This window comes from Entelurus aequoreus, linkage group LG01 (assembly GCF_033978785.1).
Source record: "Entelurus aequoreus isolate RoL-2023_Sb linkage group LG01, RoL_Eaeq_v1.1, whole genome shotgun sequence".
Lineage (NCBI taxonomy): Eukaryota > Metazoa > Chordata > Actinopteri > Syngnathiformes > Syngnathidae > Entelurus > Entelurus aequoreus.
Window position 1 is genome coordinate 20,053,709 of NC_084731.1, and position 18,215 is coordinate 20,071,923.

General features: G+C 38.5%; 2 protein-coding genes across 6 annotated transcripts in view; one reads left to right on the forward strand and one right to left on the reverse strand.

The window, feature by feature from the left end:
• Positions 1-8,422, reverse strand: part of LOC133648883 (solute carrier family 41 member 1-like) — a 46,734-nt gene extending 38,312 nt beyond the window's left edge. For 3 of the 5 annotated variants that reach the window (XR_009825946.1, XR_009825947.1, XM_062045393.1), the window contains exon 1: positions 3,501-5,458. Coding sequence is in view for 3 of the 5 variants with exons in the window: in XM_062045393.1 (XP_061901377.1) it covers positions 3,501-3,695 (195 nt within the window). In the remaining 2 variants the exon portion in view is untranslated. Of the gene's footprint in view, positions 1-3,500; positions 5,459-5,639; positions 5,838-8,240 lie in introns of those variants that run through there. The other 2 variants (XM_062045402.1, XM_062045418.1) reach the window with 2 other exon arrangements.
• Positions 8,423-11,859: 3,437 nt separating this feature from the next.
• ppp1r3db (protein phosphatase 1, regulatory subunit 3Db) lies at positions 11,860-13,218 on the forward strand. Its single transcript, XM_062045466.1, has one exon. It carries the CDS (start codon positions 12,002-12,004, stop codon positions 12,905-12,907), a length of 906 nt encoding a protein of 301 aa, XP_061901450.1. The 5' UTR covers positions 11,860-12,001; the 3' UTR covers positions 12,908-13,218.
• Positions 13,219-18,215: the final 4,997 nt, after the last annotated feature.

Here is an 18,215-nt window from a genome sequence, read left to right on the forward strand (position 1 = left end):
TACTTTTTTAATAACATTGGGTACCAGTTGTATGATTAACTACATTCCTCCATAAAATACATAAACCGCTCTGATACATTTCTATATTACTTAAACGAAAACTTGTTTTGTTTAATAAAATTATACCCAAACGTTTCATAAAGTCAAATACAAAAGAGTCGACAAGAGAAGTATCCCATACTTCCATTTCCAATAGATACAGTATATACCGTATTTTTCGGACCATAAGTCGCAGTTTTTTTCATAGTTTGGCCGGGGGTGCGACTTATACTCAGGAGCGACTTATGTGGGAAATTATTAACACATTACCGTAAAATATCAAATAATATTATTTAGCTCATTCACGTAAGAGACTAGACGTATAAGATTTCATGGGATTTAGCGATCAGGAGTGACAGATTGTTTGGTAAACGTATAGCATGTTCTATATGTTATAGTTATTTGAATGACTCTTACCATAATATGTTATGTTAACATACCAGGCACGTTCTCAGTTGGTTATTTATGCCTCATATAACGTACACTTATTCAGCCTGTTGTTCACTATTCTTTATTTATTTTAAATTGCCTTTCAAATGTCTATTCTTGGTGTTGGGTTTTATCAAATAAATTTCCCCAAACAATGCGACTTATATATGTTTTTTCCTTTTTTATTATACATTTTCGGCCGGTGCGATTTATACTCTAGAGCGACTTTTAATAAATTAGGAATCTTTACAAATAAGAATTATGATTCATTTTTAAAAAAAATCTCTTGTAAAAAAAAAAAAAATTAAAAAAAAAGTTTTTGGACATCCCCAAAAGGTACCATTCCCTACCCACATAGCAAAACAAATTGATTCAATGTTGGATTTAGGTCAGATTATTTATTTGTGGTTGAGGTTGAAAAATCAACGTTGATTCAAGGTTTAATTATAGGTACCGTTTTAACGATTGAAGGACTGTTTAAATAATGTTGTATATTTGATGATTTTTAATAGAGCTGTCAGGCAGGCCGATATTATCGGCCGATAAATGCTTTAAAATGTAATATCGGAAATTATCGGTATCGTTTTTTTTATTATCGGTATCGTTTTTTTAAAACATTTTTATTTTTATTAAATCAACAGAAAAAACACAAGATACACTTACAATTAGTGCACCAACCCAAAAAACCTCCCTCCCCCATTTACACTCATTCACACTCATTCACACAAAAGGGTTGTTTCTTTCTGTTATTAATATTGTGGTTCCTACATTATATATCAATATATATCAATACAGTCTGCAAGGGATACAGTCCGTAAGCACACATGATTGTGCGTGCTGCTGGTCCACTAATAGTACTAACCTTTAACAGTTAATTTTACTCATTTTCATTAATTACTAGTTTCTATGTAACTGTTTTTATATTGTTTTACTTTCTTTTTTATTCAAGAATTTTTATTTATTTATCTTATTTTATTTTATTTTTTAAAAAGGACCTTATCTTAACCATACCTGGTTGTCCAAATTAGGCATTATAATGTGTTAATTCCACGACTGTATATATCGGTATCGGTTGATATCGGTATCTGTAATTAAGAGTTGGACAATATCGGAATATTGGATATCGGCAAAAAAGCCATTATTGGACATCCCTAATTTTTAAATGTTGACATAACCTCCATTAAATTGACTTAGTTTCAATGATGCTGATGTGGGAAGGTAGGAACATATCGAGCAGGCAGCTCCCGAGACCAACAAGATCTCACGGCACTTAAGTTTCAAAACCCGCCATAAAGCTTGAGTAAGAAGAAGGCTTGACTTCAAACTGTGGCGGGCATTCTGTGTGAAACAAAACCCTGTCTGCCACTGAGCACCGGCTCCCACACCCGTCCCTGATTGGCAACCAGGGACACACCTGTTCCTGGTTACCAATCAGGCCCTGTCTATCTGACACTCCAAGCAACGTTTGTAAGTTTTACAATATAACTAAAACTATTCATACTTACTAAACCGTCCCATGCGTGATGTCTGTAGGAGTGTTTTTTCATGCATATTTCTACGTGCTATCGTAATGTAATGAAGCTAGCGTCGTTAGCATAAGCTAATATGCTCACACGTCTGTGAGTGTCTATGTTAATATTAGTAGCTTACAATGGCATTCGTTTTGTATTTTTTCAGTTTCGCAAATTCCTCAGTAAATTCACCAAAACGTCACCGTGGAGTTATTGAGTCTGTTTAGCTGATCGGAGAGCTAGCTTCCGCTGCTAGTGGGTCCATGACGATGACTTCTGTTTTGTTTGATCAGCCGTTTTACTACAGTGCCAGAGAATTATTTGTACTTATTACTCACTCTTACTGTAGATATTTTAGATGCCTACATTTTACTTTTACGTCATTACTCTAAAGCAGGGGTTGTTAATCTTTTTTTATTTATTTATTTATTTTTTAACCTCAGCGCCCATTTTTTCCCACTACAGGGGGGGCCCAGAGCACACTAGCATTAAATTAGTCATATTATTTATGTCAATCGTATTCAATAATCATACCTCACCTACTTACAGTTGAACAGGATAACAACCATGTTGAATGACAAAGATTATTATTTATCTAACATATAACATTTAGGCTTAGGTCAGGCTGATTAGAAAGATAAATACTAATTGCATCAGAAGGGACTCTTAAATAACTGACGAAAAATACATTCACATACAGTTGTTTAAACTAAATTGATAATAAACATGTTTCTTAACCAAACTGCCAATAAAAGTAAAGTGCAAATGAAAACACAGCTTTACGGAGCCCCTAAAGGGACATGGGGGACATTTTTTTTTTAATTAAATTTTTTTATTTAAAATGTTTTTTTAGACATGTACCTCGTGCACACGAGAAAATATCTGTTTTTATAATGTTATAAAAAAAAAAATAAAACATTGTTTTTTTAAATTGTTTTTTTATTTTGTTTTTGTCTAAAAAATGTCTAAAAAAAAATTAAATTACATTTTTTTATAGACTTTATTTTGTTTAGATACATGTCTAAAAAAACAAAAAAAAAGTATATACATGTTTTTTTTTTCTGTTTTTTTTTTTTTAGACATGTATCTCATGCACGAGATAAATGTCTAAAAAAAATAAAAAATTATAATTTTTTATTTTTATTTTTTTATAAAAAGTTTCTTGTACGCACGAGATGCATGTCTAAAAAAAAAAAAAAAATTAGAAAAAAAAAAAATCCCCCATGTCCCTTTAGGGGCTCCGTACAGCTTCACCACTTTAGTCATAATTTTGGCGCTTAAAAAACTTCTCTATAACTTTATCTCCAGACTTTTATTTTTCATTTCTGCCACAAGTGGTGGAAAAGTGTATTACAACTGAGTACCGCCCATACGGACCACAGCTGAGAAACATATATATTTTGGCCCCGGCCCTATGGTTAAGAAACACTGCTCTAAAGTAACAGTACTGTTACTTAAGTACAATTTCGTACTCCTTCATCCACTTCAGATTCCACAGCGGAGACTCCATTCTCAACATACTTGCACGATATCCATGACTATGCCGGCCGCCACCATGCCCAGACCGGACACCAGGTACGGCACCAGCACCTGGGCGGCGATGATCCAAGAACTCTCGGGGAGGAAGCCGTGAGCTGAGCGGGTCAGTTTGCAGGTGAAGCCCCTCAACTTTTTCCCCTGGAAACACAGCTCCAGCGCCAGATGGGTCAGCGCCATGACGGGTCCGTGTTAACGCATTCTTCTTCGCCGGTGCCGAGGTCAGTCCGTCAGAGATCCCATCTTCACATGCGGGATCGACTTCCTTTTCCTTCTTGAACGTCAACAAAAGCTTTGCGTCGAGCTGCCACTTTTGTAGATGACGGAGTAGCAGGACACACACCCACACCCACACCCACACACAGACATTCTTGTATTTCTTACCTTCTTGAGACCTCGGAAAAATGCCTACCTCTTTAGGACCACCCTTTCTAGATATATAAAGATTTGTATCTACAACATTAATAATATATACATACTATGCAAATATAAAAAAGGTAAGCTTTTAGTTCGTGAATTTTATGTTTGTAATTATTTTTTAATCTTCATTATTTACTTCAACTTATTACAGTATGTCTCTATATACATCCATCCATCCATTTTCTACCGCTTGTCCCTTTTGGGGTTGCGGTATTTTTAAAAATGTTTTTTTAATTTTGACCAAGGGGCGCATATCAGTTTCTTACACACACTTACATATGTTGGCCAGAGGGGGAGCACTTCAAATTTTTACACACACTTGTTATTTCATATGTTGACCAGAGAAAAAATGAAAAAATGTATAGATTTCACCCGGGGGTGCAAATGAGACATTCTCTATCAGGTGCAATGGTTTTCTGATTTATGTCCTAACTTGTTCACCAGTCCTCATATGGACGGTACATTTCTTTGTTGGTGTCTCAAGAAGGGTAGAAATACAAGAACACACACACACACACACACACACACACACACACACCCACACACACACACAAATGACTGTATTTGTTACCTCCTTGAGACCTCCGAAAAATGCCTACCTCTTTATGACCACCTTTTCTCGATATAAAGATTTGTATTTACAACATTAATAATATATACATACTATGCAAATATAAAAAAGGGAAGCTTTTAGTTTTGTCTTTTTGTTTGTAATTGGTTTTTAATCTTCTTTATTTACTTCAAGTTATTACAGCATGTCTCTATATACATATTTATTTATTTATTTTAGTTAATTTTATCCAAAGGGGGCGCATTTCACTTTCTTACATACACTTGTTATTACATCTGTTGGCCAGAGGGGGAGCACTTCAAATTTTTACACACACTTGTTATTTCATATGTTGACCAAAAGAGAACACTTTTAAAACCGACACACAGTCAATTGGAAAAAATTGATAGATTTCACCACCGGGGGTGCAAATGAGACATTCTCTATCAGGTGCAGTGGTTTTCCGTATTGGGACCATGATTTATGTCCTAACTTGTTCACCGGTCCTCATATGGATGGTACTTTTCCTTGTTGATGTCTCAAGAAGGGTAGAAATACAAGAACAAACACACACACACAAATTATTGTATTTGTTACCTTCTTGAGACCGAAAAATGCCTACCTCTTTAGGACCACCTTTTCTAGATACAAATATTTGTATTCACAACATTAATAATATATACATACTATGCAACTATTAAAAAGGGAAGCTTTTAGTTATTTTTTTTGTTTGTAATTGTTTTTTAATGTTCCTTATTTACTTCAAGTTATTACAGCATATCTCTATATACATATATATTTGTTTTTAAATTAATTTTGGCCAAAGGGGGCGCATTTCAGTTTCTTACACGCACTTATTACATATGTTGGCCAGAGGGGGAGCACTTCAAATTTTTGCACACACTTGTTATTTCATATGTTGACCAGAGGAGGAGCACTTTTAAAACCGACACAGTTAATTTGAAAAATTTGATAGATGTCACCACCAGGGGTGCAAATGAGACATTCTCTATTAGATGCAATGGTTTTCCGTATTGAGACCATGATTTATGTCCTAACTTGTTCACCGGTCCTCATATGGACGGTACTTTTCCTTGTTGATGTCTCAAGAAGGGTAGAAATACAAGAACACACACACAAATTATTGTATTTACCTTCTTGAGACCGAAAAATGCCTACCTCTTTAGGACCACCTTTTCTAGATATATAATGATTTGTATTTACAACATTAATAATAAATACATACTATGCAAATATAAAAAAGGAAATATTTTAGGTTTTGTTTGTTTTTTTGTTTGTAATTGGTTTTTAATGTTCTTTATTTACTTCAAGTTATTACAGCTATTTATTCAATTTTTTCATTTTCTGAAAAAAAAAATATAATAAAAAAAATGGAATAAATAGCTGTAATAACTTGAAGTAAATAAAGAACATTAAAAACAAATTACAAACAAAAAAATAATTACAACAACAATATAACAAAAAATATTTATTATTTTTTAAAATAAATTTTGGCCAAAGGGGGCGCATTTCACTTTCTTACACACACTTGTTATTTCATATGTTGACCAGAGGGGGAGCATTTTTTAAACCGACACACAGTCAATTTGAAAATTGTTATAGATTTCACCACCGGGGGTGCATATGAGACATTCTCTATCAGGTGCAATGGTTTTCCGTATTGGGACCATAATTGATGTCCTAACTTGTTCACCGGTCCTCATATGGAAGGTACTTTTCCTTGTTGATGTCTCAAGAAGGGTAGAAATACAAGAACACACACACACACACACACACACATACAGATTAACAGTTGACAGCGGGTCTGTAAGGCCTCTTCTAACACTCTGCAACTGACAGACACTTTCCAACACACACACACACACTCACACACACACACACACACACACCCCTCATGCCTCACTTTTGAGGAGCCGGGCGGCCGACCCAGAGCGCCGGAAGCCAGGTCTCTCACGGGGCCTAAAAAGGGTCCACGTCCTGTGGGACAAGGACATCCAGAAGGCCAGGAGCTTCTTCTCAGCTCTCCTGTGCTCCTTCTTCTCCTCCTGGTTCATCGGGAGCACCTTCCTCATTTTCATCAGGCTGCAAAATTAACGTTAAGGATGGGGTTTTTTTTTGGAGGGGAGTGAGCTTGGCCGTGACGGGTCCTGCGTCTGTCTGTAGGTGTGTTCAGGTGGATGCTGCCGTTTGGTCCTCCTGCCACACACACACACACACACACACACACACACACACACCCCGCCTTATCTTTTGCATAGCCCCTCCTCCCGCTGCTCTTCCATGTCCTTTGTGGGTGACAGCAGGTGCCTGAAAGTGTTCGCTCTGTTTGCTTCATTTGAATAAAAATGCGTATAACATACTTAAATAAACCATGGCTTTCAACTATAAATGTCAACATGTTAAACGCTCGGTGACACAGAGGACACTCTGCTTCTTCCTACTCCTTTTCGGTGTGTCTACGTAGGAGAACAGTATACCTGCACTGTTATCAGGACTGTGACTAAGATGAAATTTGACTTTGGGACTCAGGACAATGACTCAGAATGTTTTTTTTTGTTCTCTGCAGCTCCCTCTTCTGGCTGCAACTTGAAATATGAAGAGAGATAGAAAATGTACATTTTTGCTACAGATTCCTCATAATAATAGGACTGGAATTGCATTTTCTTAAAATCTTATCTATTTGTAAAAGGTTATGAGAAAAACAATGTTAACGTTAAAAATTGTATTAAATAAAAAGCTATGATAGAAAGTTAAGGTTTTATATGTGCTGGAGGGTAAGAACTGATGGTTGGGAACTAAAATAGCTATATTATTATTATAAAACGGATGTCAAACTCGTTGTCAGTGAGGGCCACATGACATTCTTCTTAATCAGGACAAAAAACAAAGTTGTTTTTTGAACTGGAAAAATTCCCGTTTTTTTTTAGAAATTCCAGGAATTCCGTAATACCATTTCTCAATTCAACGTGTTACCACTTCAACATTTCTCGACCGATTTGAACAATTCCAACACCAACCATTTCAACTCATTCAGACCATTCAAGTTTGTTTTTTTTTACCATTTTCAAACAAATTCCTGCATTTCCCCAAATTCCCAAAAAAAAAACCAGACCGCTGTTTTACTTAAACACATGAGTCAGCATTATTACTGTAAAGCAGTGTTTTTTAGTTCAAATCTATTAGTGCGATTTAGTTTTTTAGGTAAATCCAATCATTTCTTTTACTGTTACCTTTTTGAAAAAAGCTAACCCATACATACTTACATAGAATTTGTATTATTTTAATGACAAAATGCAGAAGTAGATTGGACTCGCCACGTATGAAAAAGTACATCTGCTGCCGGTTTTTCTGTTTGCACGAGGTCAGGGTCACCTGCAAGGCCACACACGCCTCCAAACAGCTGAACGTCACAAATCAAACGTAGGAGGCACAGCGAGCATGGACCGACAGACAGATGTTGACAGCTTGTAGTCACTTGATGGATTAGATCGTTATTACATTTTATTTCCTACTTGGCTTCAGACGGTAAGCTGTACCCGACTTGCTGCCCAGGGCTCGGTGATACTTTCAGTCCCATATAAACAAACCCTTCACACCTTCATGCAGTTCATAGCCTTCAGGTGCTGCAGCCCTAACAACCCGTATCTAAAATGTAGACACTCAGCATACTGCACGCACTCGTTCAAATACTTTTTTTTTTTTAATTCAAATTGGAGGTATCGGGTGTCACTGACCTGCACTCGGTCCAGCAGCATGCCGGCCGTCACCATGCCGACCCCAGCCAGCACATATGTAGGCATCACCTGAAGGCAGATGATTCTGGAGGATTCTCTGAACTTCCCCTCAAGCAGCATCATGACTTGAGATTATTGCTGCAGTGTTGCGATGGCCGGCGTGCCAACTTTATGAGCCGCAAACTGAAAGTCCAAAGATCAGCGCTGTCCCCCTGCATTGACTCTTCTATGACTAGTAGCTCTTTAGGCAAGGCAAGGCAAGGCAACTTTATTTGTATAGCACTTTTCATACACAAGGCAGACTCAAAGTGCTTCACAGACAACAAAGTGAAATGAAAGAAAATAAAAGGAAAATTAAAATGCAGACAATAAAAATAAAAACAGTGCGGACGTTAAAAGATTAAAAGATTTAGCTGAAAGCTAAGGTGAACATGAAAGTTTTCAGTCTAGTTTTAAAAGTAGTCAGAGTTGGGGAAAGTCTTTAGTGTTGTTATCTCCACTAAGTAGGGAATACTTCATATGGCCCCATTTGTCGCGCTTTACCTGACACATGAAACGTGCACCACGCACTTCTCAGCAGGCACAAGACATTAAAACGACGTTGAGAACTTGTTGAATTAGGTCCTGACATACAGCAACTCAAACATAACGTTGGAACAACATGCTTTTTGGTGACGTTTATTCAGTGTCAGGTTGTGACGTTGATTTGATCATTGAATTTTGATCATTTCCCAACCAATATTCTACAACACAAATACAACGTTGAAACAACATACTTTTTGACGTTTATTCAATGTTAGGTCGTGACGTTGATTTGACCATTGAATTTTCGTCCTTTCCCAACCAATTAGCTACAACACAAATACAACGTTAAAACAACACGCTTTTTGACGACATTTATTCAGTGTCAGGTCGTGATGTTGATTTGACCATTGAATTTTGGTCTTTTCCCAACCAATATTCTACAACACAAATACAACGTTGAAACAACATGTTGTTTGACAACATTTATTCAATGTCAGATTGTGATGTTGATTTGACCATTGAATTTTGGTCATTTTCCAACCAAAATTCTACAACACAAATACAACGTTGAAACAACATGCTTTTTGACGTTTATTTAATGTCAGGTTGTAACGTTGATTTGACCATTGAATTTTGGTCATTTCCCAACCAATATTCTACAACACAAATACAACGTTGAAACAACATGCTTTTTGACAGCTATTCAATGTCAGGTTGTGACGTTGATTTGATAATTGAATTTTGATAATTTCCCCACCAATATTCTACAACACAAATACAACGTTGAAACATGTTGTTTGACAACATTTATTTGATGTCAGGTTGTGACGTTGATATAACCATTGAATTTTGGCCATTTCCCAACCAATATTCTACAACGTTGAAACAACATGCTTTGTGACGTTTATTCAATGTCAGGTTGTCACGTTGATTTGACCATTGAATTTGGATCATTACCCAACCAATATTCGACAACACAAATACAACGTTGAAACAACATGCTTTTTGACGGTTATTCAATGTCAGGTTGTGACGTTGATTTGACCATTGAATTTGGATCATTACCCAACCAATATTCGACAACACAAATACAACGTTGAAACAACATGCTTTTTGACGGTTATTCAATGTCAGGTTGTGACGTTGATTTGACCATTGAATTTTCGTCCTTTCCCAACCAATATTGTACAACACAAATACAACGTTGAAACAACATGCTTTTTGATGTTTATTCAATGACAGGTTGTGACGTTGATTTGACCATTGAATTTGGATCATTACCCAACCAATATTCGACAACACAAATACAACGTTGAAACAACATGCTTTTTGATGTTTATTCAATGGCAGGTTGTGACGTTGATTTGACCATTGAATTTGGATCATTACCCAACCAATATTCGACAACACAAATACAACGTTGAAACAACATGCTTTTTGGTGATGTTTAATCAGTGTCAGGTTGTGACGTTGATTTGACCGTTGAATTTTGGTCATTTCCCAACCAATATTCTACAACACAAATACAACGTTGAAACGACATGTTTTTTGACGTTTATTCAATGTCAGGTTGTGACGTTGATTTGCCCATTGAATTCTGGTAATTTCCCAACCAATATTATACAACATTGAAACAACATGCTTTTTGACGACGTTTATTCAATGTCAGGTTGTGACGTTGATTTGATCATTGAATTTTGGTCATTTCCTAACCAATATTCTACAACACAAATACAATGTTGAAGCAAAATGCTGTTTGACAACATTTATTCAATGTCAGGTTGTGACGTTGATTTTACCATTGAATTTTGATCATTTCCCAACCAATATTCTACAACACAAGTACAACGTTGAAACAACATGCTTTTTGACGTTTATTCAATGTCAGGTTGTGACGTTGATTTGACCATTGAATTTTCATCCTGTCCCAACCAATATTCTACAACACAAATACAATGTTGAAACAACATGCTGGTACCGGTCCGTGGATCGATTGGTACCGGGCCGCACAAGAAATTAAAAAAATAAAATAAAAATAAAAAAATAATTATTTTTTATTTTTTTATTAAATCAACATAAAAACACAAGATACACTTACAATTAGTGCACCAACCCAAAAAACCTCCCTCCCCCATTTACACTCATTCACACTCATTCGCACAAAAGTGTTGTTTTCTTTCTGTTATTAATATTTCTGGTTCCTACATTATACATCAATATAGATCAATACAGTCTGCAGGGATACAGTCCGTAAACACACATGATTGTATTTTCTTTATGACAAAAAAATAAATAAATACCATACCCCCCCGGTCCGTGGGACAAATTTTGATTTGACGTTGATTTGATAATTGAATTTTGATCATTTCCCCACCAATATTCTACAACACAAATACAACGTTGAAACATGTTGTTTGACAACATTTATTCAATGTCAGGTTGTGACGTTGATATAACCATTGAATTTTGGCCATTTCCCAATCAATATTCTACAACGTTGAAACAACATGCTTTTTGACGTTTATTCAATGTCAGGTTGTGACGTTGATTTGACCATTGAAATTTGGTCATTTCCCAACCAACAACGTGGATCCAACGTTAGACATCAACATTGTCTGAATTTACAAATACAACTATTTTTCAACGTTGTTTAAAAGTCAGTTTAAAAAAACAAAAACACATGTATAATCAACATTGTATCAATGTCTTGTGCCTGCTGGGTTTAGTGTTAAGTCTTAAAATATGTTTTGTAGTAATTCCAGCTTTGACTACAGCGTCAGTTATTGTGCAGAGTGGCATTTTCCATCATTTTCAGCAGACTGCATTTAATAAATCCCTTCCCTATTGTACAGTACCTGTTCTGAACAGCATTTCCATCCTGAGTATTCTTTATAACAGAATGATAACCTTTGACTTAGTGAAATAAACGGCATGAAATCACTGCAGTATTATTAGAGAAGGACATGACAGGACTGCCCACCACTATCTGCTATAAATATTCCCTCTACACCTCCCGTCCCCAGTTCAGTTCTCATGTTATATGTCAAAGGCTGGGCCCAAAGGAGCTTAAAGCGATATAGTACTGTTGTAGTCTGAGGACCTGATCATCAGCTGCAGTGGTTTCTGCTGGAGATGTTGTGTTTTTGGTCTTCTTCAGGGATTGGAGCAAAAAAACGTCAAGGACAAAACATCTGACTGAAAAGGTTCGCTTTGTTTGTGCGGCATTTTGTTTGGACATGGCGTGGAGACACAGCAACACAGCTGCAATGAGCGGGAGCCAGCTTCAACCCATCAGCGGGCCCAGCACCACAACCATGTCAAAAACCACCGCCGTTAGACTTCGATACGTCTACGATCCCAAACCTCAACTTCCCAAGGCCCCGGTCCCGATCCGCCCTCCGAGCCCGAGACCCCCCTCCGCAATTCCGGACTCCAAGCTCAGCTCGCACAGCCATCCTCCGACTAAAACAATCATGAGGAGACGAACTCAGTCTCTCTCCGGGCCCGCAGAGAGGAGGAGTCTACCCAGGAGCCCGCAGGTGCGCTTCGTGGACGCGCTGGGCCTGGACTTAGAGGAAGTGAAGGTGTTCAAAGTCAAAGAGCGACCGCTGATACCCCAGCACGTTATGTTCAGACTCCTGATGAGCTCCGAGATGGCCTTCGGGACGTCCCTGGAGCTGTCCCTGCCTCACTTTAAACCCTGTTTCCCCGAGAACCAGGGGACAGAACCGGACTTCCTGGAGCGTGTGCACACGCAGTTTGTGTGTCTGGACCGGGTCACGTGCACGGATCTGGGAATAACCGGCACCGTTCAAGTGCTGAATTTAGACTATGAGAAAAAGGTGGAGGTGCACTACTCTTTTACCAACTGGAGAACGAGCGCGGACACGACCGCATCCTGGGTGTCGACCGGGTCCCAGGGGGACCACGGCGGTCCAGGCACGGACGTCTTCCGGTTTCGTCTGCACGTGCCGCCTTTCATTCTGCAGCCGGGAGGACTGCTGGAGTTTGCCGTCCGCTACCGTGTGAAAGGCTCCGATCACTGGGACAACAACCGTGGGTGCAATTACAAACTGTCGTGCCACTGCTACAAGGTGACCGTTCCAAGGGAATGTGAGGACAGTATGCTGCATTTCACCTGAGTCGCCACACGGGGGCGATGCAACATTTGCACACAGACATAGCTGCAGCTTTTTGACATGCTTCTTCCACTAATGCCAACAATGCTGTGAGACTGTTGACTCACATGTGAGTTGCTTTTTTTATTGACTTTTTAACTCCAAATGTGCACAAAAGAGGATTTTGTGGCTAAAGTGCACTGATTGAAGACTTTATAAAAGCACATTTGAAATGTAGAAGTAAGCAATTTACAATCCCTGTTTCCATATGAGTTGGGAAATTGTGTTAGATGTAAATATAAACGGAATACAATGATTTGCAAATCCTTTTCACCCCATATTCAGTTGAATGCACTACAAAGACAAGATATTTGATGTTCAAACTCATAAACTTTATTTATTTTTTTGCAAATAATAATTAACTTAGAATTTCATGGCTGCAACACGTGCCAAAGTAGTTGGGAAAGGGCATGTTCACCACTGTGTTACATGGCCTTTCCTTTTAACAACACTCAGTAAATGTTTTGGGAACTGAGGAGACACATTTTTGAAGCTTCTCAGGTGGAATTATTTCCCATTCTTGCTTGATGTACAGCTTAAGTTGTTCAACAGTCCGGGGGTCTCCGTTGTGGTATTTTAGGCTTCATAATGCGCCACACATTTTCAATGGGAGACAGGTCTGGACTACAGGCAGGCCAGTCTAGTACCCGCGCTCTTTTACTATGAAGCCACGTTGATGTAACACGTGGCTTGGCATTGTCTTGCTGAAATAAGCAGGGGCGTCCATGGTAACGTTGCTTGGATAGCAACATATGTTGCTCCAAAACCTGTATGTACCTTTCAACATTAATGGTGCCTTCACAGATGTGTAAGTTACCCATTCCTTGGGCACTAATACACCCCCATACCATCACAGATGCTGGCTTTTCAACTTTGCACCTATAACAATCCGGATGGTTCTTTTCCTCTTTGGTCCGGAGGACACGACGTCCACAGTTTCCAAAAACAATCTGAAATGTGGACTCGTCAGACCACAGAACACTTTTCCACTTTGCATCAGTCCATCTTAGATGAGCTCAGGCCCAGCGAAGCCGACGGCGTTTCTGGGTGTTGTTGATAAACGGTTTTCACCTTGCATAGAAGAGTTTTAACTTGCACTTACAGATGTAGCGACCAACTGTAGTTACTGACAGTGGTTTTCTGAAGTGTTCCTGAGCCCATGTGGTGATATCCTTTACACACTGATGTCGCTTGTTGATGCAGTACAGCCTGAGGGATCGAAGGTCACAGGCTTAGCTGCTTACGTGCAGTGATTTCTCCAGATTCTCTGAACCCTTTGATGATATTACAGAGCGTAGATGGTGAAATCCCTAAATTCCTTGCAATAGCTGGTTGAGAAAGGTTTTTCTTAAACTGTTTAACAATTTGCTCACGCATTTGTTCACAAAGTGGTGACCCTCGCCCCATCCTTGTTTGTGAATGACTGAGCATTTCATGGAATCTCCATTTATACCCAATCATGGCACCCACCTGTTCCCAATTTGCCTGTTCACCTGTGGGATGTTCCAAATAAGTGTTTGATGAGCATTCCTCAACTTTATCAGTATTTATTGCCACCTTTCCCAACTTCTTTGTCACGTGTTGCTGCCATCAAATTCTAAAGTTAATGATTATTTGCAAAAAAAATTTTTTTTATCAGTTTGAACATCAAATATGTTGTCTTTGTAGCATATTCAACTGAATATGGGTTGAAAATGATTAGCAAATCATTGTATTCCGTTTATATTTACATCTAACACAATTTCCCAACTCATATGGAAACGGGGTTTGTACATGAAAATGTACTACCTTGTTTCACATGTTATACAGTAAGTAGGGGTGTCCCGATACAATACATACCGATATTGGAGCTTTGACTATTGGTCGATACCAACATTGATCTAATAAGATATCAGCCGTAATTATACATACTTTTATTATTTTGTAGTAGTGGAATGTTAGAAAAGGTTTTATCTAGGGGAAATTAGTCAAATGGAAAGACAACAACCTATTTATTATCAACTGTCTGGAATGAACTTATGCTGTCTTTAAGTTGAAGTGGAGTGGCAATTGTTTTTTCTTCTCACACCTAATTAGATTAAGCTCATGACACAGCAAGTTCAATGATGCGGACACGTTTGTTACTGGATACTTTCTAATACGCATTTGACAGGGAGACTTTGTATCTGTGAGTAATATGCAGCTATAATAACTTGCTACGTGTTTATATTGACAAATGTTGTGTTCTAGAATGCAATATTGTTCAATTAAGGACACTTATTACGTATGTCTAGCTTGTGCGCTTAGCTGTGGTGTAGCCGCGAGCTCCCAGTAGCCTACAGCCTGCCATTTTTACCTTTTTTGTGAATGACTTGAGTAAAATACAAGAAAATATCAAAGGTGTGTGCTAATTGGAGGACATTTAAATGCTAACTGGCTGTTCAGTTGTGCACAAGTAAACACGCTGCAGGACTGCTTGTGTTCGATTTCTTTGCTGGTATCGGACCGATCGGGACGCCCCAAGTTATGGAAGTCAAGGTTGCTTTTTATTTTTCAAACGCTCTCGTGCTTTGCTCAAAAAGTGAAGTTGCACAACATTTACATGCAATGTTTGTAAATCTTAAAAATGCACATTTGCCAATAAAACTAAAGCACCTAAGTCCGTATTTTCCGGACTATAAGCCACATTTTTTCCCCCTACGCTGTGAATCCTGCTGTTTATAAAACCGTGCGGCTAGTTTATGGATTATTCTTTGCTAACGGCCATAATGTTTTGGATTCAATAAACAGTTTTCATGTCACACCGACAGAGACACTGAAATGGTGTGTTACAGTTTGTGCTATAGCGCCATCTTTTGGGCCAGTTTGCTCACTGCAGGTGCTGCAGGTTCAAAAAGTTACTTCCTTCCGGGAGTATATCCCGTTTAGTCTACTATTTGTCTATTATGTTTCTGTTTGAAAGGATTCTTTGTTCCTCACTCCAAGTAAGTACGTTTTACAATACAACTAAAACAATTCATACCTACTAAACCGCACCATGTGTGATGTCTGTAAGAGTGTTGTCATGCATATTTGCATTTGCTATTTTAATCAAACCAGGGTGGTTAGTGTTAGCGATTATGCTAACACGTGCTGACAAGTGTCAGTGTTAGTATTTATTAACTTACAATGACATTCTTTTTGTATTGTTTCAGTTTCGTAAACTCACCAAAACGCTGATTGGAGAGCTAGCTTCCCTAGCTAGTGGGTCCATGACGATGACTTCTGTTTTGTTTGATCAGCCCTTTTACTGCTGTGTGACAGGCAGTGTTTGTAAACAATTAAGGTATGTAAACAAACATTTACTACTGGGATATATCTGCGGCTTATAGTCTGCCAGTAAATATATTTATTTCATTTAAAATTTGGTGGGTGCGGCTCAAATACAGGTGCGGAAATTACGGTAAATACCGTTAAAATTCTGAATGATACAGAGGACACGCCTGCTAGCATTAGCCGTATTGAGCTAACTAGCCCAGTTTGTAGCAGTCCTAAACGGCCTACAGGCTACGGTTACGGCTAGGACTCATACCGGATTTAGCTCAGCCACCAGACCGTGATGTAAACAGGCGAAAATTCTGGGTCTATGGCACGATCACGTTTTATAGAATATCGAACTTTGAGTGTATTAACTTGTATGAAAAATAACCGACAATTTGTCACATATAATGTCCGTCATAGTTTCAGAAGTTTAAAAATGTGTCATAACTTCCTGAGAATGAACATCCTCTGCAGTGGACTTTTGTTCTAGTTTTTGTCAGACTTACATTTTGTTTGAAAACAAAAACACACATAACTGTCCACCGCTGAACTTTGTTCACATTTTTGTGTGTTTTTTGGTCTTACTTGAGTTAACTTTTCACATTAACCTTGATTACGTGGATAAGATAACCCTGATGACATCACCTTTGCACAGATAAGCGACATGTGTACAAAATAAGTGGCATTCCTCTGCTCCGCTTCTGATTATCAAACCCTCCTCTTCTGTTTTGCAGCTCTACAAAATTATTTGCTGAATTTGCACTTTGATGTGCTGACCCCGAATCGTTTATTTACTCCCTCTGTTTCTTTGGAGGTCCGCCATGTGACAAATAGGTGATATTTATTGACTGCAGGCAACAAAAAGTGTGTTCTCAACTAGAGATGTCCGATAATATAGGGCTGCCGATATTATCAGAAGATAAAAGCTTTAAAATGTAATATCGGAAATTATCGGTATCGGTTTCAAAGTTATCGGTATCGCTTTCAAAAAGTAAAATGTACAACTTTTTAAAACGCCGCTGTGTACACGGACGTAGGGAGAAGTACAGAGTTCCAACAAACCTTAAAGGCACTGCCTTTGCGTACCGGCCCAGTCACATAATATCTACGGCTTTTCACACACACAAGTGACTGCAAGGCATACTTGGTCAACAGCCATACAGGTCACACTGAGGTTGGCCGTATAAACAACTTTCACACTGTTACAAATATGCGCCACACTGTGAACCCACACCAAACAAGAATGACAAACACATTTCGGGAGAACATCCGCACCGTAACACAACATAAACACAACAGAACAAATACCCAGAACCCCTTGCAGCACTAACTCTTCCGGGACGCTACAATATACCGTATTTCCTTGAATTGGCGCCGGGAATATGGTATTCGCATGCCTAGAATTACAGCCGGGTCAAACTCGTTTCGCAAAATAATTAGCGCATGCTTGGCACTTCCGCCGGGTCAAATATGAGTCTCTAAATGACTCCCGCCTCCTGGTGGTAGAGGGCGCTAGTGATCCTTCTTGCGACTGCTGGTACTGCAGAATACCTGTGCTGCAGAAGAAGACAACACCAGCAAGAGTGCTCAACCATTGTTTTACCATGGAGGATTACATATCTAAAATAAAACAGTTTTCTAAACTGGACTTTCAATCGAAGCAGGAGGTAATACTTAAAAGGAAGACCTCCATCGAGACAAAGAGACTTTTAAAACTGAAGGAAGACTTCTATATCAAGGCTTTTCTTCAAATGGAGCTGGCATGGACTCATTCATACCTAAATGTAAGACCATAATAACGTTTTTGTTTTATTAAATGTGCTTTTCATGATAAGGTAAGCGCCGGAGTGAGAAGAGGTTTTAAAATAATTAGCGCATGCATGGCCATCTCGCAGGCTTCTGGTAAGCGCCGGAGTGACAGGAGGTTTTAAATTAATTAGCGCCCCTGCGTCTATTCAAGGAAATACGGTACACCCCCGCAACCCCCTATCCC